We start from the raw sequence: 24655 nt of genomic DNA on the forward strand, positions 1-24655 counted from the left end.
CTTTGATTTCATACTAGCATCTGTACTTTGGAACCTTTAAATGCAAGAAATCACAGAAAATGTCTGGCATTCCCCATGAAAACTTCAGCTCACAGCTGTCTCTTGCTCCTAATTGAGGTTTGACATGTAATCATGCAATTGTAGACGTTGATTTCCCTTTCTGCTGCAGGATGTAGTGTCAGGAAAGCAGTCTCAGCTCAGTTCCCTGATCAGTGGTTGATGGGACACCAGATGTCATCTTTGGTTTGTAAAGACCCCCAGGTGTGGAGGCTGCTCCCAGCTTGGAGAAGAGAGGGGGAGTCTTGTGTTGGGCCTGTGAAGGAGCAGTGGCACCTCTAGACTGAAGGATCCTTTAGTTCCTGGATATCCAGATCCCTAACTCACATTTCCGTGTAGACCTAAAGGTTCCTGAAGCAGCTCCAGCTGCCTGCTTGGAATGTGGTTTATTGGCACCTTCTGTCCCCTGGCCCTCCCAGGCCTGCTCCTGTGTGTGGGGCTGGGCTGAACTCCGTGGTGAGACCAGGAATTGCTCAAACAGGGGAAAGAAGATAGGGAAGTTGAACATTTGTACTGAAAATGGCATTTTCTTGTGGTTTCTAGGAGTTTGTTCTGTTCCAGGAAACTGTGATCCTGGGTTGGATTTTTTTGTATCTGTCCCACAGTGTGTTTTTTTTTCTATCACTTTTCTTCTGCTTTGCTTTGAGAGCAAGAAACAGAGAAAAAAAAATTAAGGAATACATATCCCTGCATGTGGCTCTTCTCTTTGTTCATTCCTCCTTCTCCCCTTCCCAACCCAAACAAACCCCAGTGCCACACATGAGCTGTGGGGGCTGAAAGCTGATGAGAAACTGCACCAGCCAGATACAGCCTCTTCAGCTCTTCATCCCTTTGGAGGAATGTGTTTTGCTGGCCTGAGGAATGCGGTTGAAAACACAAATCAAGTCCTGCCTGGGACAGGACAGCTCCTGGCAGTGAAGGTGATGGGTTGGGCAGTGTTTAAAGATCCTTTAAACAGTCTCTTCTAGAGGTGAAATCTGAAGCTCAAATTGCGTTTGCTGGAAAAAATGTGTTAAATTTGGTTGGGAAATACGATGTTGAGCCGTGAAGGACAAAGGAAACCAATCCTTCAAAAGCTGTGGTTTGTGGCTTCCTGTGGGTGTCACTGGGTCAGGATTTGCCTGTGGTGCTGCAGGAGCTGGTGGGGTTGAAGGAGCAGCAGTGCATGTAGGCAGTGCAGGTTTTTCTGAGTGGAGAGCTGTCAGGGCTGTCGTGTTTGAAGCTGGAGCTCCTTGCTGCTGGTGGAGATGTTCCCTTTGCCTGTGCTCTTCATCTTAACACAGCTTTGTTTTGGGATATAATGTCCAATAGTCCCAGTCACATCCAGGATCCTGGAACAGAAGGGGGAACAAGCTCTGGCTTTCCCTGCCAGATGCAGCTGACACATTTACCTCCCACTTCAGAGGAGTACAGAAGGATTTTGTATCTTTCTGATGCTGCATGCTCTTAAGGCAAGCTGACAGCATTCCCCATTGACCTAAAAAGGGTAGGTAGAGGCTGGGCCAAATATTTCTGGCCATCCTTGTGTTATTTTCTTTAGGCTTTGAACCAAGGTCTGTGATTTTTATGATTTCTGACATTCGTGGACTGCAGTGCATTGCTTTTCCTGGTAAATCAGTTAACACCATTGATCTTAGAGGAATGTCCAGGATTTGCAGGTAGCCTTGTAAAATACAATTGTCTGTAAAAAGCATCCAGATGTACCATTAGTCCTAAGTAGATCTAAACAGGAATTTTCCATCAGCTCTTCCCAGAGCTCCCTGACCTTCTCCTCACTGTTAGGGGGAAGTGACACCTCTCCTTTGTCCAGCTTGTGTTTCACGGGGTCCGTGTCCTTCAGAGCTGATTTGTACACTCAGCTTGCCCTGGCACTGGTGCTGTGGTTTGTACCTTTGCAGAATCTGGGTTTGGTGCAGGTTTTACTAACTCAGCCTCTCTGCTGAAGGGTCTCAAATTCCTGTTCCTGTCAGAGCACTGAGCTTCTTCACTGGGACTCGAACAACAAGGGCTAAATTAAAACCAGTTTTCTTTTGGGGGAAGGGCAGCATTTTGGGCTGTTTGTCAGGTGGCAAACACTGCAGAGATGCTTGAAACATGGTGTTTTTTTGGTAAACCACATAAAAATGAAATATGAACATAGGGATCTGTATAGGGATGTCCTTGTGAGTGGGAAGATCTGTATCATTTCAGGGCCTCATCACTTCATTTTTATTCCTTTTAGTTTGTACTAAATGTCACTATTTTCTTCTGGTTTAATCCCTGTTTAGTGAAGTTGATAAGACAGGCAGTCTGGTGTTCCAAGAGGAGAAGGGGTGGCAGAGATGTGCTTTAGGTGGGTGAGGGGCAAAGTCACTGTCCTTAAGGACCGGCTGTGCCTCGTCTGGCTGTTCCCATAGGCTCAAATCCAGCCTCTGCTCTCCCTCACCCTTTCTATTTATTTCTTTTCACAAGTGATTTTCTGTGAGTGGAACAGCTCCTGTTTCAAAGACAAAACAAACTGATGCTGAGCTCTGTGCTGGCTGTGTTGGTGGAAATACCCACAGGCCTGTGTGGATTTGGAGCTGGTGAGGTTAATGGATGCCCTTTCTGTGCTGACTTTTTTCCTGTCTCCTCTTGTCCTTGGGATGCTTGGTGTCTGTGCAGTCCCAACAAACAGAGCCATATGTATTTACACACACAGGGCTTCAGTCAGAGACTGCTGCACCTGGCAGCAGTGCCTCGACCTGCCTCGGGTTATCCACTGTGTTCCATGGGCACCTTGGGAGTGAGCACAGAAACTGGGGATTTGGTCACTGACAGATCACTGGGTGTGTCTGCAGTGCAGAGAAAAGTCACTTTGCAACTGCTTGTGAAATGGTGCCCAGATTGAAGGTGTAGAGCTGAAACTGTGGAGCAGGGGATGAGGTGCTATTTTTATAGACCAGATTTATATGAAGAACATCTGGGTAAAACTCAACTCAGAGACACCAGACTCTAGGACAGATGATTTTTTAAAAATGAGGCTGTTTCCTGGAACTGGGGAACATCCAGTTTCTAAGGAACACCTTTTCACAATGGTCAGTTTATTCAATAATGGCAACTTCACATGGGAGGAGGGAGAGGATTAATTTGGAAGTTTTCAGCTCACTGTGCTGGGAGGGACCAAACTCAAGGAAACCTCTGATCTATATACACAACTGCTGCATTTTTTATAAATATATGTAAATGTCCTATTGTAATATTTGATCCTGGAAATAAAACAAACTGTTTTCAGTAGCTTTCTTCAGCTCTTGGTTTTTTTGGGGTTGGGGTTTATTTGTTGCTTTAGTTCTAATGGAAGTCTGTCCCTGTGTTTTTTGTGGAGTTCTTGAGTTTTTCCTTAAGGATACTGGGCTAGAAGGATAAGGAGCTGTAGATGACAGCACTTCCCAAGAAACCTTCAGGCTGTTGTAGAGGATAGAAAATCTGGAAGTGAGACAAACTTACAGGAGCTTTACAGGAAAAATATCCGTATGAAAACTAATAAAAAGAGGCAGGGCTAGGATTTTCCATCCTTCTCAGTGAAAGAGCAGAGGAAATGGGGCTTTCTAGTCTGACCTGTCAGTGTCCTCCTGGTAAGGTGGTGGCAAGGCAGAGCCTCTGACTTGTGCAGTTGAGTTTGGGTTCCTTGGGACATTCCTGTCGTGGCCTGGCATGAAATGCCAAGGAGCAGGGGCCCTTCTGGACCAGGACTTGGCAGGTACAGTGTAGGAATGGGCCCCCTGTGGACCGAGTAAACAAGTTACCCTTTGTCCCCTTAAAAAGGAAGAAAGCCCAGAAGTTTGTCTCCCCAGTTTGGTTAAAAGACACCTCATGGGACCTTGGGGACTTCACCTCAAACTTAGGGATAGCTAATTAGACAGGAGCCAAAAAGTCCAGCCTGAGCAATTCCCTAGAAAAAGAAAAGAACAAAAGAGTTCATCGTTTTTGTGAAGTGTTTTAGCAGGAGCAAGAACATCTTGCCCTGGCTCGGTTTTCCTCTGCAAAGAGCTTTTTTATTTTGCCTTTTATTAAAACTTTTTGTTTCCAACACTGTCACAGGAGCCATCCTGCTTCTTTTATGCCCCCTGAGGTAGCTGAGCTATCAAGGGTATAATGCTTATCTCTGAGAGATTATAAAACCTGGCTTAAAGAGAAAAAGCATTAGTACAGTGGAGAAAGAGAAATTAAGAAATCAGTTTTGGGTCATCCTCATGTTGCTGACTGTAGGTAGGTCTCCACTGTGGAGCTCAGCCCCTGCCACAGTCTTGAAGCTGGAAAACCCTGAACTCTTCACGCAGCCTAGGAAAATATTTCCAATTCCACCTGAGTCGGGAATCTTTTTGCATCAGTCTGCAGGTCGAGGAACTACAGGGATACCTCAAACTCAAAATACCTCTTGGGTTTAATTTACTTATTTTTCCTTTCTGTAAAATTGCAGCTTTTCATGGGGTTGGTTGATCTGAACTGTTAATTCGGGTGACACTTGTAAGCCCTAAAGGGAATGTTGTCCAGCATCGTGTTGGTGTTTCCTCAGTCAGTTCTAGCCACAAACGCCCTGCAGGGTTTGTCTAAGGGGATTTTGGAGAGTAGTGGCTTTTGGCTGAGTAGTGGCACAAACAGGTTTGCAGATGCTAAGGAGGGGAGTGGGAGAGACCAGAGGGGTGCTGAACATCTTCCATCCAGGACCAAGGTGGACCAAGGTGGAGGCTGCTTTGGCACAGGACGTTTCCTTCTCACCAGTTCAGACTCACCTCAGTGTCTTTGGTTCTCCTTGAAGCCAAACCACTCTTGAAACCCAGCCTGCTGTGCAGTTTCCCCAGCCCCAAAGGAGTCTGGGGGAGCAGGGAGGTGAAGGCACCTCTTCAGCTGTGAGGAACACGCAGGGGGACTTTGCCAAGCTGGAATTGCGTTAGGTGGGACCATGTTTGGCTGCACCAGGACTGGGTGACTCGGCAGCAAATTCCTTGCCCATAATTTCTGTGCTGACACTTTCACAGTTGAACTCTGGTGTGAGAAAGGCAAGCACACAGCTCCTCACGTGCAGGGCCAAAATTAGCCTTCTATTAGGATTATTCTTATAAGGAAAAGATCAGCAGTCCAGGGAAGAGTGTCACCCAGATGCTTCACACTTCCTGGCGTGGGGTTTTCTGTGGGAGATGATGGAGCAGATCATGTGTGTGGTGGAAACCTCAGATTGCTGTGACGTAAGAAAGGCACAAGATGAGGTTGCAAAACATTTTCTTGCAGCAGAGTGAAAAACGGGTTCCCCTCTTTCTAAGTGAAAAAAGAGAGGAAGGAGAACTTGGACTCTGCTTACCCTGCATGTGTTGTCTGTCTTCGTTTTGGAGACTGATTTGTCTCATTTAAGGATGAAATACCCTGAGGTTAACTCAGGTGCTTGAGCCCAGTGCTAAGGATGCCAGGGTCTCAGGTTCAGTCCCCGCATGGGCCACTCACTTCAGAGTTGGACTCCGTGGTCCTGCTGGGTCCCTTCCCCCTCAGACTATTCTGAGATTCTGTGACTAAAATGGGAATTCCTCTCCTGATGCCAGCTCTGATTTTCCTTTCAGAGGGACTGTCTGATAGTCTGCTCCTCAGCTCATTTTTTCAAGAGGAATGGAATTGCCTGCTGTAACTCAACCTCACCCATTCATCTTTTCCCATGTGGTTCTTGGAGGGCTCCCAAAACTCTTCTTTGAGAAGGTTCTTCATTGTGCCTGCACAGCCCACGAGCTTTTCTCTTTCTTCTCTTTGCTTGTGCCACCTGCAACTCCTCTGCCAACAAAACTGTCTCATTTTTTGCCTTTTTTTTTTTTTTTGTGCTACCATTTCCCTGACCCTTGCTCTCGGACACAGAAATCATTGATGTTCTCCTGATCCTGTTCCTGACCTTCTCTGTGGGAATTGGAGTTTCCCTGTTGCATGTTAACTGCCAGCTATAGCAAATAGGAAATGCTGATATCTGATAATGAAGCTATCCAGAAATAACCTTCCTCTCTCAATCTTATTACCAAGGCATGAGACACACTCAGCACCTGAGGAAAAGCTGAGACACCTGTGAGGAAGCAAAGGGTGGGAGGTAGGAGCCAGTTGGCACATGGGAATGTTTATTCTGAAGCTTTTATTGAAGTGTTACAGAGGAAAGCATTATCCCAACAGGTTGTTCCAGGAGCAACAGTGTTCACTACTCGGGCACTGGTTGAGGCATTTAGTGCAGATGTGGTGGAAGCCTTAACATCTGAGGTTGTGCCTGATTTGGCGAACTCTGCCAGTGTAAATTCTGAAATGGGGAAGAGCAAGGCAGAGGCTGGCTCATCCAGCCACTCATCCTTCCCTGGGATGGGGACATGGGCAGAGGGTCATGGTCTGGTGGGCGGCCTGTGGGGGACAGGGTGGGAGGGGAGCACACGCTGAAGTGTCATAAATAGTCACCCATGGGTGATGCCTCTGGGACAGGGCTCTTCCAGGGGTGGACGCTGCTGCTCTGCGTGGCATCACTCGAGGTAAGCTGGGAAATGGGGAGAAGTTCCCTGGGCTTTGCTGGAATCTCTGTGCTTTTGGTCATGGACGTGTGCTGGCAGAAGGGGGTCTGGCTTTGGACACAGGATGGGCACAGGACCACCTGCACTGTGGCTTTGCCTCCCCTGCACAGGGGTTTGTCTGTGTTGGCCGAGGAGCTGCTTGCTCAGGGGATGATGTATGGAAGGGACAGCACACCCTGGGAGCTTCCCAGGGGAAAGACCTCCTGCCATCCCCAGGGAGCGGGCAGCGGTGGAGGGGAAGGAGAGTGCTTGGAGAGGTGGAGGGGAGATGAGGAGAAAGGTGAGAGCCCAGGCTGTGAGCTCAGAGGAGCTGGAGCTGTTCCAGAAGGTGGTGGGGAGGTGGGACTCGGCAGAGGGCACTCATGGCTGTGGGAGGAAACGACCACACACAATCCCTGGGCTGCAGGCAGGACCTCACTGGGGCCAAGAGGCCCTTAATTCCCTATAACCAAGGCAGGGAGGATGGAAATCAAGAGAGGTGGGATTCTAGGATGTGTGGAGCTGATGGGCCCCCCCAGGTGTCTCAGAGCCCTGTTCCTCCATGCTCAGCCCTCCCCAGTGCCCTGCTGGGACTGGCGTGGCCAGACCCGAGCAGACCCTGCTGGCCCGGTGTCCCCCGGCCCCTCGGAGGTGCCAGGGCTGGATGTGCTGCCCTGGCCGCTCCTCCCTGGCACTGAGGCCCTGCAGGAGGGGCTGAGCAGCTCTTCCCACAGAACCAACCACGCGGTGCCGCAGCCGCTTCTGCTTTGCAAAGCCAGAGCAGGAAACAGCTTGACCTGGGGAACTTGTGCAAAACGGGCTGCAGTCCAGCAGGAAAGGGGAAAATGCATAAGCCCAACTTCGAGCCAAAAGAACTCAGGGTAGAGAATAGCAGGGAGCCAGGACAACAGCAAATCTGGTATTTTCATCAATCCCAGAGCCACCAAAGGACATCCTGTACAAAAAGGGTCTTGTAGGTGCAGAAGAGAGGCAATTTGGACAAGGTATCACCTGGAGATGGGCAGGTGCTTTCTTGAAAAACTCATGATTTAGTAAGATGCCAGTGGGACTGGAGAATAATGTAATAATATTTTCTTAATTAAATTGAATTGCTTCATCATACTCAGACCTATGGTGGGGACAGGGATGGAATTGCTGTTGGATACAATTGGAGACTGATTTGCTTTCACAAGCCTTTGTACAAGGATTTTGACTCTTTATTGGCTTCCTCCTGCTCGTTGTAAACACTGAAAGCCAAACTGAGCTGTGGTGGGCGGTTGGCTCCGTGCAGTAACATTTTCATAGAACCTCAGACTGGTTTTGGTTGGAAGGGACCTTAAAGACCATCTTCCCCTGCCAGGAGCTGGGACACATTTTGGAAGAGCCACACTCTTCCAAAAACTTCTTCTTGGGGTTTGGTGTGGGAACACCAGTGCCTATTTCAAAGAAGTATTACAATTTCCAATTTGGAAATTGTCCTCGAGTAGGGGCAGTGCCAGCAGGGTGGGCTGACACCCAAAAGCACAACCCAGCAACTCCCACCCACCCACAGCTGTGAGATGGGCTCGGGGTGGGCAAGCCTCGGGACGCTGCGGGGCCAAATGCAGCCCTTTCTTCTTCTCCTCCTCCTCCTCCTCCTCCCCGTGCCCATGCAGGACAGCCATGTGTGTGGGGAAGTGCAGCCGGATCGTGGGTCCCTGCCTGCTGGTGCTGGGCACGCTCTCCATGGCAGCCAGCATCCTCCTGCTCTTCCCTGGCGGAGCATGCAAGTACCTGCTGGAGGGGCACATCAGCAGCCACGCCAGGGCTGTGCCGGGTGTCTGGGGAGGCGGCATCGCCGTGAGTACCGCGGGACGCACCGCCCTTCCTGCCGGGTCTGCAGCGGGGCCGGAGGGATGGAGCGGGGCAGCTGGCTCCCCTTTGTCCCCAGCTGTGCTTTTGTCCCGGCAGGTGCTGCTGGCAGCGACCCACGTCACGGCGCTGGGGTGGCAGCGCTCCGGCTGCTCGGGCTGCGGCGCCCGGCACAGCGTAAGCCGGGGCGGGAGCCGCGCCGGGCCAGGGTGGGCGGGATGTGGCCGTGTGCCAGCTCCTCCGTGGCCCTGCGGTGGGACAGGGCAGGCATCCTCCTCTGCCATGGCCCGCGGTGGGTGCCCCCTCTCCTGTGCGGGGCACAGAGCCCTTCGCACGTCCCACGGCGGGGTGCGGTGAACGCCCCCTGTCCCACAGCGGGTGCTGGGCGCTGCTCTGCAGTGGCCCTGGGGCAGGGTGCCACCTCCGCAGGGGACGGGGCTCCAGTGCGTGCCGGGATGGGCTCTGCGGGTCGCTACCCACTTCTGCCATCCCAGTGGTGCCTCCATCCTCAGCCACAGCCGGGGAGGGCAGTTTTCCCCCCTCCCAGACTCTGCTGCCGAGCTGCAGCTGCGTGTTGACCCCCCGACACTCCGCGTCCCCACGGGCGCTCCCTGCAGGCGTTCCTCTCCGTGGTGCTCTCCAAGCTGGCGCTCCTGGGCGCCGCCGCCTGCTTCGTCCTGTGCGGGGTGGGGCTGACCAACGGCCCCCTCTGCTTCTACAACACCTCCGGGCCCGGCCTCGGGCACACAGCCCTCTGGGGCTACCCCTTCCTGGATGCCACTGACCTGGGTGATGCCAGGTGAGGGCTCAATCACCGGTGCTGCCTCATCAATTTATTGCTAATTAAGTGGATTAATGAAGGGGGTGGGGTGGGGTGGGGTGGGTGCGTGCTTGCTGCTGGTGGTGGTGGTTGATGCAGAACCCTGGTAGCTCAAGGAATCCTCACCTTCCATGGATTTCTACATGGTGCTCTCCAACTTCATCACCCTCCCACCTCCCAGCTGAAGTAATTGTAATATCAACTAACAGAATAGAACTCAAATAAGAAGTTGCAGCGCTGTTTGCTCATTTATTATGAAGTGTAATCATCCCTTTGTATTCACTGCTCAATCCCCACTGCTCCCATTTCTCTACTTCAGATTCTTACCAACATTTCATTGTATCTGAACCCATCATATCTGAACCCATCATATCTGGTTGATGTTTTATTCCAATGTTTTTGCATTGGAATATCTTGACTTTTTGCTTCCAATTCTCAGAGAGATGGCAGAATTAGTTATTGTATAGGTTTCTTTCCCTCCTGTCACTATATGTGCTACAAAATAATTCTGTTCTCTTTTTAGATTCACACACATGTGTAAATGTGATTCTTCTAACCATTCTTTTTCTTGCCTGCTCCTTTCTTTTTTGCTTCTAAGCTTTTATTCTGCTCATCCTCTGAATGCAAGATGGGGTGTCGGGGGATAGGGGGATACTGCATGGCAGAAAGCGATGGGATTCTGGACCTGCTGCAGGCAGCATCCTGCACCTTCTCCCCTTCCTGTCACACAGGGCTGAGAACTACCTGTACAATCGCAGAGCCTGGAGCATCTGCCTGGAGCCCGAGGGCATCGTGACCTGGCACGTCGTCCTGTTCTCCCTGCTGCTGCTCATCAGCGTGGCTGAGATGGTGCTGGCCTTGCTCCAGATCCTCAACGGCTGCCTCGGCTGCCTCTGCGGCTTCTGTGACGGCAAGTAGGGCCCGGTGGCGGTGCCAGGAGGAGGTGTCACCTCGGGTGTCACTTGGCACACGCCGCGGAGAAGGCACAGCAGGAGCTGTGACACCAGCCCGGTGCAAGAGCCCTGTGTGAGACTGACAGAGCCCCCGTGGGGGACGGACACCCCAGGTGTTGAGGCAGCTCGTGGGGCTGATGTGCCAAGGGCTGCTCCTGTGCAGATGCCCTGGCCTGGGCTATGTCCCTTCCCTCGGGGCTGGTGGCTGTTTGGGGTTGGGAACTGGCCCGGTGAGCGATGGAGGTGAGGACCTGGCTTCCAGCATCCCGGCATGAGCCCAGCAGCTGCCTCAGCCACTCCTGTGCTACTGAAAGGAGGCAGAGAACCAATTTTCTGACACAATTTGGAGCATTAGGAAGCAGGCATTCCTTATCACGAGCTGGACACACACAGGATATCTCCACTAACCCAATGAGTGTTGTGAAGCTTCATAACAGGAGGTTTGTTCCATCATGATCAGACAGATTCGTTACAAGGGGGGCTTCCTAGAGAACACATAAACATCACTTTTCCTAGAACCAGTTTACCTCCATGCCTCCATCCCTTCCTGGAAGTCCTCTTTGGATCACAGAGGGTTGTCTACGGGGGTGTCTGGTGGTTGTACTCACTGAGTGCCCCAATACTGTCACCTTGCCTTGAACGTCTCTCAGGGCACGAGCTGCTGTTCCTTGTTACATAACTTTGCCACAAAAGTCACTAGGTTCTTCATTACCTGTTTCTCCACTGGTGCCAGCTGTGTTTAGCATCCCGTGTGCCTACTTTCACACCCTTTTATCTCACTTCCTAGTTGGTGTTTAAGTTCTATTTTGCAACTTCAAGGGAACCGAAAATTTCTGTTTTACATGTTGTCTGTCACTTGTCAGCCTCCACCCACCCCAGTGGAAAATGAGACATGGTGGTGTCACAGACTGAAGAGCTGGACACTCTTGTTAATTGGTTTTGTTAATCAGTTCCTATTTAGGGCAGTAGAGTTGGTGTTTGTCACCTGCACAGGCCAGGACAGGTGAAGAAGCCCCGAGGAGCTGAGCTGGGGCACTTGGATGGAGTCATCCTGGGGGAGGCAGAGCTGGAATTGAGGTGTAACCCCAAAGTTCACCCACACACAAGTGTCAGGAGCAGCTGCTGCCCATTCCCAAGAGCAGGACCCCACTCCTGTGCCCAACCCCCTCCCCATAACCTTTACAGGACCCAGCATGGGCCTGGGCCTGCCCGTGCTGGGAGCGGGTTTGTCCCCAGCCTGACAAGAGGAGAGCAGTGATGGCCATGGCACATTAAAATACCAAATCCCAGGCCAGACAAAACAGTAACTGGGCCATTGGGGTGGCTGAACCCCAGCTGGCATCCGAGCACCACCCAGCCACTCACCCCCATGCCATGGAAGGGGGAGAGAATCAGGGGTAAAAGTGAGACATCTCCTGGGTTGACATAAAAACACTTCAGTAATTGAAATAATAATAATAAATTGTAATGAAAAGGAAAACAATGAAGAGAGAGCTAAAAGCCCCGACAGACAAGTAATGCAATACAAACATTTCTTTATCATCAGCCCAAATGTAAAACCCAGCCCCATCCCAGCTACAATGAAGGAACGGAACTCTACCCCAGCCCAAACCCTCAGAGTGACTTCAGAGAGACCATTGAGAAAAAGAATTTAACATTATATGTTAAATTTCATGAAAAAGAAAGAATCTGACATTATATACCATGTTTATATAGTATAACTATTTATAAGAAGGGGAGGAAAGCCCTCGGAACAGGGTGGTGATACCAGGTATGGCACAGCTGGAGCACCACATCCCCCTGAGCCAGCACCTGGCACGCAGGGATGGCACAGGGTACCCCTGGCTGCCTCCCCCTGCTCTGCTGCTGTTGCCCCCCAGTATCTGTTTCCAGAGGTGGCTCTTGCTTGGAGAGGACCCTGGGGCTGGGCTCGGGGCAAAAGCCTCCCCACCCAAAATAGAATTCAAAAAATAGCAATAAAAATGAGATAGACCCCAGTGTGGGCACAGTACCACACCTGTGTGCGATGTGGCCGTGCTGGATGGTGGCAGGACCCAGCCTATGGGTTGGTGCTCCAGGATCCAGCACCGGGGTGGAGCGGGGAGCTGACCTGGGCAGGCTTTAGGAGATGAGGCAGCTCCTCCGCCTCCTCTTCTCCCCGCGGCCCCGGCGGGGAGCAGCGGCTGTCAGGGGGATGTTCTGGAGCACGTCGTGCAGCGTGAACATGCTGAAGGAGATCTGCTCGTAGGGAGACCTCATCCCGTTCTCATAGAGGCAGGCGAAGGCGATGGCCGTGCCGCCGGCCACCGGCGCGTCCCTGTAGGGCAGCTCCATGTACGCCAGGTCCGAGTAAGCGCTCGGGCCCTCGTAGATGACCCAGGGCTCTGTCCAGCTCTCTGCGTCCCTGGGGAAGGTGCTCAGGTGAACCCCCATGTTCACCCGCGACATGGAGCTGGTGGGGTGGGAGTAGAGGATCCATGTTGGTGCTTGGAAGAAGGGAGTGGGGCTGGGGGTTGCTGCAGAGTCCCCCTGGACCAAGGAGACACTGTGGGCATCATCGTGATGCCCTGGGGTAGGACAGTCCTCATCGGGCTCATCTGGCTCACGGTGGTTGCCAGTGGGCAGCTCAGCACCTCCTGCCTGGCGGGTGGGCAGGCGCCCAAACCCCCGGAGTGCCCCAGGAAGCAGCCGACAAACTGAGCCCCGGAGGGGCATCACGGTGTCCCGGGAGGCGGGAGGGACATACACGAGCGGCGCGGGGAAGCCAATGACACTGCCGTGACAGCCGTGGGGGGGCTCCACCAGCCGCTGGACCAGCTGCCCCCCGTGGAAGACGGCCCCGTCATCCGTGCTGAGCGCCTGGACCCTGAAGCCCAAGGGGCTGCGGGCGTTGCAGTAGAGGACGTTGGATCCGTCCTCCTCATCCACAGAGACCAGCTGGCACTCGCCCGTCTGCAGGTTGGGGATGAACTCCCCAAAGCGCCAGCCGCGGCCGTGGTCGTCGCTGTAGAAGGCGAAGGAGTGCGGGGTGGTCTTGCAGAGCCGCCCAAAGCACTCCTTGCAGTCGATGTGGTAACTGTAGGCAGGCACCAGCAGCCGGCCAGAACGCAGCTGGATCCCATGCCCGGGGCCCAGCGCGAAGGTCGCCCAGTCTGGGGAGCGGAGATGGGATGGAGTGAAGGTGGGATGGGGTAAAGAGTGACCCCCACGGCACCCTGCCATGCCCCACGCGGAAAGGTCCCCAGGGCTTCCTCTCAAGTCAAGCCAAGCCAGGTGGTGGGGTGGGAGGGCAACAGAGCCCAGCGCTGCCTAGTTGTCCTCACACATGCTCCTCCATGGCTATGGGGCCTTTCCATCTTCTCCCCACTCTCAGTAACTGATATGCATACTCCCTCCATCCCTTTTCCCCTCTGCTTGAGGTCCTCTTCCACTGTTTTGGAAGCTTGTGGGATTCCTATGTTGAAGTCACCCCCAGCAATGTCACTGGAGGCTCCAGGAGACCAAAACCCAGGGCTCCCCCACTGCTGGCTGCTCTCCCCTCTCCTCACCCCGGCAGCTGGGTACCTTTGATGGTCGCCCCAATGACCTGCTGCGTCAGGTCTGTGGCTGTGCTCCAGCTCAGGCCCTGGTCAACGCTGGTGACACAGCAGAGGCGGGTGACATTTTGGCCAGTGACAATCTGGTAGGCTTCAGGTGTCCTGCCCAGCACCGTGATGAAGAAGAGGAAGAGGGTGCCCGTGAACTCATCGTAGAGTGGGCAGGGGTTCATTGACCGATGGTGCTGCAGCGATGCCGTCTCCAGCACACGCATGTCTTCCCACTGCCCAGGGAGGAGGAGGAGGAGGAGAGGACAGGGAGGGGTAAGGACCATCCCAACTTTTTTCCCAGAGCTGAAGTGCTCCTGGCTGGGTTGGATGGGGCTTGGAGCAACCAGGGGTAGCGGAAGGTGTCCCTGCTCATGGCAGGGCATGGAATGAGATGGCCTTTGAGGTCCCCTTCCAACCAAAACCAACCCGTGGCCCTGTGATTCACTCCACCCATGCCAGCCCCCTCTCCCCATGTGGCTGTCTCCAGGAGCCTGGCTGTTCCTCACCCGAGCAATGAGGACAGCCCCCAGCGTGTCTCCACGCTGGCACACCCCGTCCCACCTCCACGTAGCTGCCGTAGATGGTGCCGCGGCGCAGCACCAGCAGGTTGGCGTGGGCATCGTCGGCGCTGAGCCGCTCCTCGGCGAACGCCAGCAGCTTGGCCACGCAGGGCAGGTAGAGCAGGGCGGGCACACGGTACGTGACACCGCTGGACTCCTTCTCAAAGAGCACGGTCCGGGCCGGGAAGTGCCGGGAGCCCATGGCAGCTGCAGCAGAAGGTTGTGGTGGGCTGACGAAGGTGGGGAGACTGGCTGCTGGGCATGGCCAGGGGCACGGGGCTGTCCTTGGAAGGGTTTGGGGTTTAACTTGGTGGGCTTGGGTCTGGGTAACCCCCTGGGAGCAGGGGCTGAGGGACAGGGCTGCAGTGAGGAGGGGCTGAGTGGGCACTGGCAAGTCAGCACAGCTCAGAGGTGAGTCAGGGCATAGGCTGCCAGCGAGGAGGCTGACCTGGGGATCCCAAAATAAAATGAAATAAAATGAATTTAATCTTTGTAATATATAATTTAGGATAAATTTGTGCTCAGGACTAAAAAATACAATAGCCTTTTTAATAGAACCAAGTGACGGGAAAGAGCAATATACACAGGATGAATTCCTGTCTCAAGAGATGGTTATTCTGAAGAATTATTCTGTCTAGAAAATATGCCTTGAATGATAAGATAAATATTCATCGCCAGAACAAAATATTCGAAGAGATTACCGTAACAGGATTTCAGAGATCCGTAACAGGATTTCAGCAATCAGAGTATTCCGGGAAAACCTCCATTTAGAAGCACCACAAGAAAAGAACATGCATGAATATGTGAAAAAGGACAAAAAGAAACAGGAAGACACCCCCCAGAATCCCACTAAGTCTAGAAACAGTATAAAAAACCCCTGTAAAATCAGTACCCTGTGAACTGCCAGGGTACGGAGCTGCATTAGTCCGGACCCAGTTCACCCAGCACCGATTGCCTGGCTCGGTGCTGATTTGCTTGTAGCTTTTCCAATTTTATTTGACTCGATTTAATAAATTCCTTTCATTATTAAATTGACTGATTCATTTATAACCATCTTTAAGATGCTTGTCTGGGAAATCAAGGCCAGCGAGCAAAGACAGAGAGACCTGCAGAGACCTGCAGCTCCGTGCTCTCCTCCAGCAGGCACCGGGAGGGCAGAGACCTCCAGAGCAGCCCAGGCTCATCGTGACAGGGTCAGGGAGTGCTCCCGTTCCTCTGCTGCCTCCAGTGCAACGGAGCCAGCTGACCCCTTGTTTCCCCTGCTCTGCGGGGGGACCCTGAGCTGCACAGCACGGACAGTGGGTGCCCAGCTGAGCTGGCTCTGTGGCAGGGGCCGAGAGCTGTTCCCAGAGCCTTTCCTTCAGGGACAGCTGTCCCCAGCTTACATGTCCCTACATTTTCCTGGAGATTGTCACCGCAGAAGGAGATGGCATCCACGCCAGGCTCAGCTGGAGCAGTCGCGAGCCACTCTCACCTGTGGTTTCACCAGGAGCTTTTGCCGATTCGGCACTCACCGGCTCCGGCTCCCCTCTGTCCCTCGGCCGCGCCACGGAGTAACGCCGGCTTTCCGCAGGGCTGTCGCCTCACTGCTCCGCCGCCACCCCGTGTCCTCGCAGGGTCCCCCCGCGATGGGTCACGGGGCTCCCACGGCGGTGCCCGGCGGAAATCCCTGAGTCAGCAGCGGCGCTGCCGCGGCGCCCGCGGCACAAAGGCGCCGCCACGGGCCCGGGCAGAGCCGGGGGCCCCGCGGCTGCCCAGCCGCCTCGCTCGGACCCCCGGGAGGGGAAGCGAGGGGACCCATGGGGCGCTAATTGCATCTCCTGCCTCAGTTTCCCTCCTCCTGCAGGCTTCCCTGTCCAGGGGCTCCAGCCCATGTCCAGCACAGGTCCGCTCTGCCGTGAGCTCCCCAGCCTGGGAGCTGTGGTCCAGAGGGTCCCAGCCCTCCCGGGACCCCCAACCTTCCGTGGACCTCCAGCCCTCCCAGCCTTTCCAGGATCCCCAGCCCTATCGGGACCCCCAGCACCACAGAGTCCACAAACTTCCCAGGAACCCCAGCCCTCCCAGGATCCCCAGACTTCCCAGGACCCCCACCTGCACATAGATCAGCTACTAAGAAAGCATTTTTATACCTATATTCCAATATTCCATCTCTGTGACCAGTTTAGCTAAAAGGGCTGGACAAAATTCATAGGGCAAATCACGGATCAGAAGCTCCAAGGGGAAAACTGAGGTGGAGGCTGCAGAACTGCCAGGGAAGAGCCCCTGGGATGGCCCAGGGTGACCACGTGTGGCTCCAGCAGCTCCGCCTGGCTGCTACAAAAGCCTCGGGTTAATTTTAGTGAGGGAAAGTGCTGTTAATGTGGGTTGTTCCTGCTGGACACCTGGGCTGGTTAACCCCTGCCTCAGCTGCCAAGCACAACTGAGGAAAACCCTGGCTCTGCTTCTCACCCTTCTTCCCCTGACAGCATCACTCCTGCTTCCTAGCTGGAGCTGCTGCCCCACAGCTTCACCCCCAAGGCAACATCTGGACCCCAGATCCATCCTCCCCAACCTGCCATCCAGGGCCCTGCTGCCGTGGCAGTGCCAGGAAGGTTTGTGAGGGCGCCAGCACCAAGCCCAATGGATTTGGTGTCACTGCTTGTCACCTGCTCCCAACACATCTGTCAGTGCCAACTCACAATGACAAAACCCCAGCATTTTAAAGCTGGGCCAGCATCTCCTCCTGCTCGTGCTGGTCAGGGCAGCGGTGGGGACCTGGATGCAGCAGTGTGCCCAAAGCTGTGCCTCACTCCATCCCCTCCTAATCCATGCTGGAGAGTTTGGCCAACACAGCAAGGGGAGACCCAAAAAAGCATCTGCTGATAAAGGGCTTTGGGGATGCTGCACCCAAAGGAACATCGATGCCCAGGCACCCTTGCCTGAGAGCGAGGGGCAAAACCACAAAACCTCCTCCCAGGGGAGCTGCGAGCTCTCCCACATGGGACAGAGTCCCGTTCACCTGGTGACACGTGTGAGAGGCACAGCTTACATGCACTGGGCAAGGCAGCCAGCCTGCCTGGCTGTGGGCAGGATGCCTGGGACCCCCACACCAAAGGCAGCTCCAGCAGCGTGTGGTGGTTAGTCCTCACTGAGTGTGGACTAGCCTCACCCACCATCTCTCCTGCTTCTTCGAGCACTGCGTCCCCTTGTCACACTCCCCTCACTTCCCTCCCCGTCCCCTAAACCCTCCAAAGTCAGGACTTGCTCCAGTGAGCTGTGACCAGACTGATGCAACGATGGATATCAAATAAAATCAAATGAAGGCAAATGATCATGCTCCTGATTAATGATTAAGAGGCTGGAATGTCTTGGCCAGCTGCAGCCAGCCTGGCTCCCTCCAGCCAGAAGCAGGCAGGTGGGATCACCCAGGATCTGGACAATGCAAAGCCTTTGGCTCAAGGTCCCCAAAAAGAGACCAACCACCAACTTGGTGTCCATAAACAAAGCCCCCACTGCCTCCCTCTCATGCACAAGAGTCCTGTGGGTCAGTTACATGTCAGACAAGGTGTGATGCAAAGCAGTGGAAAGCCACAGGGGGTTGCCACATGTCCTAGTTGGACCCTGGGAGCTGCATCTTCTCCTGGAGACTGGTCCACAGCAATGGCAACCCCACATCTTTCCTCTTCTTGTGCGGGTGCTGGACAGCATAAAGGTAGGACGTGTACTGGAGCTCTGGTATGACCATTTTCTGGCAGGTTCTCAGAGTCGTGTTGTCCAAGTCTTGTTTGAGGTTGTAACCCAGGATATTTGCAGCCCCTGACTGGAAAGGCAGGAGAGCTTTATTCCTGATGTGATCCTTCCTCACTGCCTCCTGCTCTGAGAGACAAGTCTCCATGAGCTCCTTCTGTCTGATCCGCAGGTGATCCACCTCCTTTTCCAGCACCTTGAGCCCTATGGTCTGCTCAATTCTCCTCCAGAAGCTCTGGTTGAAGTGCAGGTAGAGCTTCCAGTCCAGCGAGCACCACGCTTTTATCTGCTCCTCACTTTTCGGCATTAACGTCTGGACAGTGTCCTGGCTTCTGGAATTGAGCTTGAAGTAAATCACGTCATCCAGATCCCAGCACAAAGTGTGCTTCAAGAGGATCATGGACTCATCAAAGTAGTCTGCTATCAAGATGAGGTGGAAGTTCTGCTCGATCTCCTCCAGGACAGCCTGGGTGTAGCTCGTGTCATCCTCCGCGTTGTTATTGTAGCCAAAGTCAAACCACATGATGTTCCTGGCGTAGATGTTTTCCCTGTAATCTGCTGGGTGGTAATACTTTGTGGGTGATTCCAGAAACTCGTTCACGTTCTTGGAGCTCCTGAAGGCAGGCACAGAGTCCTTGTAGTAGATGTAGGAAGACTCCAGCAGAGGAATGGGGTTCCTCAGGATGGAGAAGTAGAAGGTATTGGCTGCCATCACCTTCTTTACCTATTTGTGGGAGGAAGAAGAGGTTAGTCTTGTCCCAAACAAGTTTATCCTCAGGTGTCGTGGCTCTTTCTTACCTCCAAGGGGTTAAACCGCAGGTGATTGCACATTATGTTGTAATTTTGGCCTATGGTTTCAAAGCCCTCCACAAAGTGGGCCACGAAAGTCCTTGGGTATCCCAGGTGGAAGAGCTGGTCAACAGGGAGGGCGACAGTGAGGTTGTACCTCTCTGCGAACCGGAACATGATGTTGAGCACAGTGCTGCTGGCAGTCTTGTGGGTTTTGAGGAACATGATGTTTGTCTTGGCATGGCACGGCGTGGGAGGGATCAGCAGCTCCTCGTGGCTCTTTGAGATTCTGCAGGAAGGTGACACATGGGGCAAAGAGACTCTCTGGTGCTGCACCCCATCTCTGAGACCTGGCAAAGCCAAACCCAGGTGCTCCTCTGACACCACACCTGCAGATGGTCCAAGGCTGCATCCAAATCAGCCCCGACCCTCCAGTGTAGATGTTTTCCCCCTCCAGTTTTCCCCCTCTCCACATTCTCACTTACCAAAGACTTCAGCTCAATCCCCTTTTCCCACACAGCTGGTTTGGTCCCTCAGAGGCTGCACTTCGGCTAATTCGATTCCTTCCCCAAACATGGATCTAGGACCTAGTTTTGAGCCACCACCCTTTGAACATTAGCCCAAGGCCTCATGAGGAATAAATCAGGCGTCAGAGATCAGGTCCCAGCTGCTCCAGGTACAAGAAATTGTGCAACCTTGCTTCTGCCTCACCTGTAATTCTTATTCTTCATATGGAAGAATCCTGAGAGGCAGGAAAGTCCCAGGCAGAAGCTGAAAATGATGAGACACCTGGCATGCCTGGAAAAAAATAAGAGTTCCAGTGGATTTTTATCCAATAGTCCTTCCCCAAACCACCACATTTCACATCTTGCCCTTGAGAACTTTAATTAATATATGCACAGTTTTAAATCTCAGTTTTGGCAGCCACCTTTGGACCCCGAGCTGTGTTAGAGGCAAGACAGTGAGAAATTGCACTTTCACTATTACTCCCCTAGTTCAGCCTTTGGCAAGACACAGTGTGCTTCAGGCAGAGCCTAAGCTCTTCCCACAGCCTCCTGCTCTGCTTGGCTGCCTTTTGTTTTGCTTTTCTTTTGGCTTTCTGGGGCTTTAGAGCTTATTCACTATTCAAACTCCTAGATTATTCACCAGAAAACGAGCCCTTTGTAGGGGTATAAAGACTTCCCTGGTGAGAAACCTGAGTGGCTCCTGTAATCACATCACTCCAGAAGAAGGGGATTGGAAAAAAAAACACTAAAATGAGGAAAAATCTACTAAACTGAGGTTCTTTTGCAATATAAATACGATTTTTTCAAGACAGAAAATCAAATAACCCAACAGCACCTGTAATGGATTTATTACACCCCACCTGGAAATGGGGTGGGGGGTGGATAATGATGAGAGAGGAGTTTTTTCCAGCACTAATTAAGCAACCACAATGCATCAAACGTTCCCTGCACATTGCAGGGGGTTGGAATGGGATGGTCTTTAATGTCTCTTCCAATTCAAACAATCCTATGATACCATGATCACCAGTGTACTCCAGCTGGGACACAGAGGGGATCTTCTGAAGGTTTGATGCCCACCTGAAAGGAGCTTTTCACCACCAAGTTTGATCTGACTTCTCTCACCCTAGAAGCTTTTTGAGCTCTGTGTGAATCTCATATTTGCAGACACGGCCAAAATGCAGCAGATCTGGCTCAGCCTTTACACTGTTCCGAGAAGATATAATCCATATTTACAGCATGGTATGGTCACACTTGTGGCTTCCACTCTCCAAAGGGAGCAAGCAAGCCTTCAAACCTTCCTCCAAGAGCCCTTCCCAAAGCCAGGGAAGACCCCCATCCATACCTGGCACCAACCTCTGGCAGGAATTTGCAGCACAGCTTCTGCATGAAGAGTTTCAAGACACACCTGCAGGCAAGATTTCATCAGGATTTCCTAAATTTTTGGCCTCAGGCCTGTTAGGAGGATGGGAGTGGGACAATCCCCTGGCCTTGGAGATGAGATGGGAGAAGAAAGCAGAGGAGCCCATGGGCAGTGGGCAGGCTACACGCCGCCCCCGCAACAATCTTCTTGGTCTTTCATTTAAACTGAGGCTGCCTTATATCTGATGCTTTTCAAAGCACATCACCCTGCCTTGCCTGGAGGTCCTTCCCGAGCTGACATCCTCCTGCTGCCCCTTTTCTGTCGAGTTTAATGGGTGCAGTAACAGTCCATTTATTAATTTAGGTAGTGTCCCCAAAATGCCAACTCTGAATGATGTTTTATGGAGCAAACAAATCACATACACCCAAAATCATCCTGATCTGGATCACAATATGCTCTAGAAGAACTATCAATTCCTTCTGCTGCAAGAATACAGGCTCTGTATTCTGCACCTCTGCACCTTATCACCTCAAGGCATCCCACAATATTTTAATAGTTGTTTACTTACATAAATGATTACACAGTGCCATTCTGCCTCCAAATATTCAGACACATTCAGCACACCGAGCCCATCTCCAGCCTGACTGAATGCTCCCAGAGACCCATTTTGTCTGGATGTGCCCCAAACCAAACAACAGCCAGATTTTGTCCCTGGAGACACGGGGAGGAATGAAGGTTTGAATTATCTAGGCCAAAACGATTTCTTCCTGGAATGGTCAGTTTTAAGGAGCAAGAGTGATTGATGTCTGCAGGACATGGTCCATGCAGGTGCCAGTCACCACGCAGAAATGGCAGGGGTGACAAACAACGCATTATCATGGCATGGTGCTTGTTCCTGTGCCTGGGATGGATGGAAAGATGATGGATGGATGGATGGATGGATGGATGGATGGATGGAAAGGTATCTGCCTTTCAGCCCATAAACAAGCAGGGAGTGGTGACATGGAGTGAACTCTGCTGCACCGCAGCCCAGTAAAGGCAAGGGAGGAAGGTGTCCAGAGGAAGAGCAAAGGGCAGGGATCAAGGAGATCCCCAGGGAAGAGTGTGGGAAAACAGAGACCCTGGGGATGAGAGGAGAGTTGCAGGTACACAGGGTGCAGGCCAGTGCACTCATGGAGTCCTGTCCCTGTCAGCCCCTGGGCTTGGCCACCCACAGTGGCACTCGCGGGGCTGTCACTGGCTCCAGCGTGACATCCCCACACACACTGTGGGAATAAGGTGGCTGAATAAACAAATCTCCCACAGAGGAAACTGATGGCACCTTTCCCTCCTCTTACAACAAGCCTCCATCATTTCTGCACATCTTGTGCTTGGAAACAAAGGAGCTCTTGAAATGTTTCAGGGTTTTTACTGACAGAAAGCATGTAGGATCTTCACCTGGAGCGTACATAGTATTTCGAACACAGTGTGACTGCTCTCCCAGAAAACAGCACAGGGCCAGTGTGGGATTTGCTACAGACCTTGCTTCCAGCATTCATTCCAGAATGAGTAAGACATGACAACTGTTTGAAATTCTGCAGAGAATGATTACATTTCAGGTACTCTGTGATTCAAATACATGTAATGGAAATTATGAGCATATCAAGAAGCATTTGGAAAATGCTCTCATGCACTTGGCATGGCATTTGAGGTTGTCCTTTGCAGGAAGAGGAGTTGCACTTGATGATCCCTGTGGATCCCTTCCAGCTCAGAATATTCTGATTCTATGTCTGCAAACCTGCACTGGGGTTTCACCCCTGCTTGGCCCCCACCACCGTGGCACATCTCTGTGAGAGCCTTAAGCTGTGCTCCCTCAGTGTCACACACCCTCCTTTGTCACAACACTGCAAGTCTCTGACCTGCACAGCATCATGGAGTTGTTTAGGTTGCAAAATACCTCTAAGATCTGGTGTAGCAAAGTTCAAGAGAGAAAGCCCAAATTTGAATGCTGTACTGAAGTTACCTGAACGAGCCTGGAAGACCTTTGAGCAGCACATGGGAGCTGACTGCTAAGACACAAAATTCTAAGAAGCCAAAAAACCCACGGAGCGCTTGGCAGGGCTGGTGCCAGAGCTTCCACTTGCCTTTCCAGACTGCCCTGTGCTACCTCCCCTCTGGGAAGAAAACATGGAAATCAACCTCTTTTAGAGATGCAGCCAATAGATGCTTTAAGGCTTGGGACCCCCCTCTTGTTCCTTTGGCTTAAGCCGAAAATAACAGACATATGCATCAAACGAACAAGGTTATTTTAAATTAAAAGACCTGGAACACAGGCAAGAAATACTAATGGCAAAATGAATCCCTTCCCTGCAGCAAATTGCAACTAACTCTATAGGTTATTAACAACTTCCAGGGATGACTTGAACCAGACCTTCCTGCAAAACAAGTTTTTGTTCAGCACCCCAAGCACTCAGCTCCCTCTGCCCTTACCTTGGAGTGCACCCAGGGCTTTTCATGCTGCTGCAAGCTGGGAAATATCTCCTTTTGCAAATCGACTCCAGTGCGCTCAGTTTGTCTCCTCTGGCGCTCAGTGGCCAAGTCTCTATTTCTAGCATCCGTTCACTGCTATAAATGTCTGGGATAGGTGAGGACGAAGGGAGTGGCTAGGTGTTCTCAGAAGTGGGTGGGAGTTAATTAATAATCTATGAAAAGCACTGGTATGGCAGGACATCAACACGGGTATAAAGAGCTGCCTCGGGACACTGCGTTTGCAGCAGTTTTGCTGGGAAGGAAAGGTGGAACCGGGTTTCCTTAGAGGGGATCCCTTTCTCTCCTGGCTGCAGGAGAGAGGCTCATAGCAGGAGCCAGGGCTAGTGGAGGACCTTTGTCACCCTGCACAACATCACATCGCCAGGGGCCATGGTCAGTGCCTGCCGTCCCTTTCATGTGCTTCTTGCTCGGTGGGTAAGGGTAGGAATTCACTGCTGGGTACATTTGGCAAGAGCAAATTAGGGACAACAGCAAAACAGGAATGGTGTTCACCTATGGAAAATTCTTCTTAAAACATTTAGACTTCAAACTTTTTGGTAAAAATGCAATTATTGCGGAGGTTGAGGTTAAAGTTAAATGTAATTATTTTAGCTAGAGGTTAAGAGCTTAACAGACTTGGCTGTATCCAGGCCTTGTGAGGGAGAAATCTTGCCCCAAAAGGGGCATTATTTTATGCTTTATCTCTGGTGTCATTAACAACTGTTACAATTCATATTATGCAAGATTTTTAGATTCCACTGATGCTGCCATACACTAGGACTTAACATGATGGTTGCAGTTTGCCCTGGAAGAGCAGAATCTGTCCCACAAGTCTGGAGGTGGGGTCATCTCCCTGCTCCCCATACCGGGATGAAGCCAATGCTCTCCTCATTTAGGCAACTAAAAGTGTACCCACATCTCCCAGCCTGGACTAGGGGGGAGTTGTTACTTTGGTCTCTTACAGCCATGCCATGATCCATGCACCTCCTGGTGGTCCCCTTTCCCTCCCCACACACAGTGCTACCTTTCTAACCCTTGTATGCTGTTGGCCCCCCCACCAACAGCCAAATCCTCGGCACTCCAGGATCCTTCAGCTACCTTGCTACATTTCCAGAGCCCCCAAATACACAGCATTTCTTTTTAAATCACAGCTTCCCCAGACCAGCCCCAACTCCAGCGCTTACCAAGATGCAGAGATTAGCAAGGTGTAGGGTTGCTTTCCTTGAGTATCTCAGTAGAACCTGAGTCAATGTGCTCTTTTATGGAGAATTTCTAGGGTTACTCTTGGCATAGCACCAGCTGCTGCTGGCAGGGGGAGCACGTTTCAGTGACCTCTTTCTCCTGTTACATTACACACGTCAGCTGTGCCATTTCTCGCTCAGGAGCTGGTAGAGCCCACGGATGACAAAAGCCCATT

The 24655-nt window shown here is 52.2% G+C and overlaps 3 protein-coding genes across 3 annotated transcripts; 1 reads left to right on the forward strand and 2 right to left on the reverse strand.

Annotated features, from left to right (window-relative positions):
- The first annotated feature begins 8069 nt into the window (after positions 1-8069).
- On the forward strand, positions 8070-11619 carry TM4SF19 (transmembrane 4 L six family member 19). Its single transcript, XM_068201184.1, has 5 exons — positions 8070-8085; positions 8239-8417; positions 8529-8606; positions 9047-9228; positions 9981-11619. Exons 2-5 carry the CDS (start codon positions 8241-8243, stop codon positions 10165-10167), a joined length of 624 nt encoding a protein of 207 aa, XP_068057285.1. The 5' UTR covers positions 8070-8085; positions 8239-8240; the 3' UTR covers positions 10168-11619.
- Positions 11620-11871: 252 nt separating this feature from the next.
- On the reverse strand, positions 11872-14596 carry NEU4 (neuraminidase 4). The gene is made up of 3 exons (XM_068201183.1): positions 14351-14596; positions 13767-14022; positions 11872-13354 (listed from the first exon to the last, which is right to left on the reverse strand). Exons 1-3 carry the CDS (start codon positions 14549-14551, stop codon positions 12324-12326), a joined length of 1488 nt encoding a protein of 495 aa, XP_068057284.1. The 5' UTR covers positions 14552-14596; the 3' UTR covers positions 11872-12323.
- A 3075-nt stretch (positions 14597-17671) lies between these two features.
- Positions 17672-23560, reverse strand: GAL3ST2 (galactose-3-O-sulfotransferase 2). The gene is made up of 4 exons (XM_068201185.1): positions 23200-23560; positions 19576-19662; positions 18874-19153; positions 17672-18799 (listed from the first exon to the last, which is right to left on the reverse strand). The coding sequence occupies exons 1-4, from the start codon at positions 23322-23324 to the stop codon at positions 17939-17941; spliced, it is 1353 nt and encodes a 450-aa protein (XP_068057286.1). The 5' UTR covers positions 23325-23560; the 3' UTR covers positions 17672-17938.
- Between the last annotated feature and the right edge of the window lie 1095 nt (positions 23561-24655).

This window comes from Anomalospiza imberbis, chromosome 10, assembly GCF_031753505.1.
Source record: "Anomalospiza imberbis isolate Cuckoo-Finch-1a 21T00152 chromosome 10, ASM3175350v1, whole genome shotgun sequence".
Classification (NCBI taxonomy): domain Eukaryota; kingdom Metazoa; phylum Chordata; class Aves; order Passeriformes; family Viduidae; genus Anomalospiza; species Anomalospiza imberbis.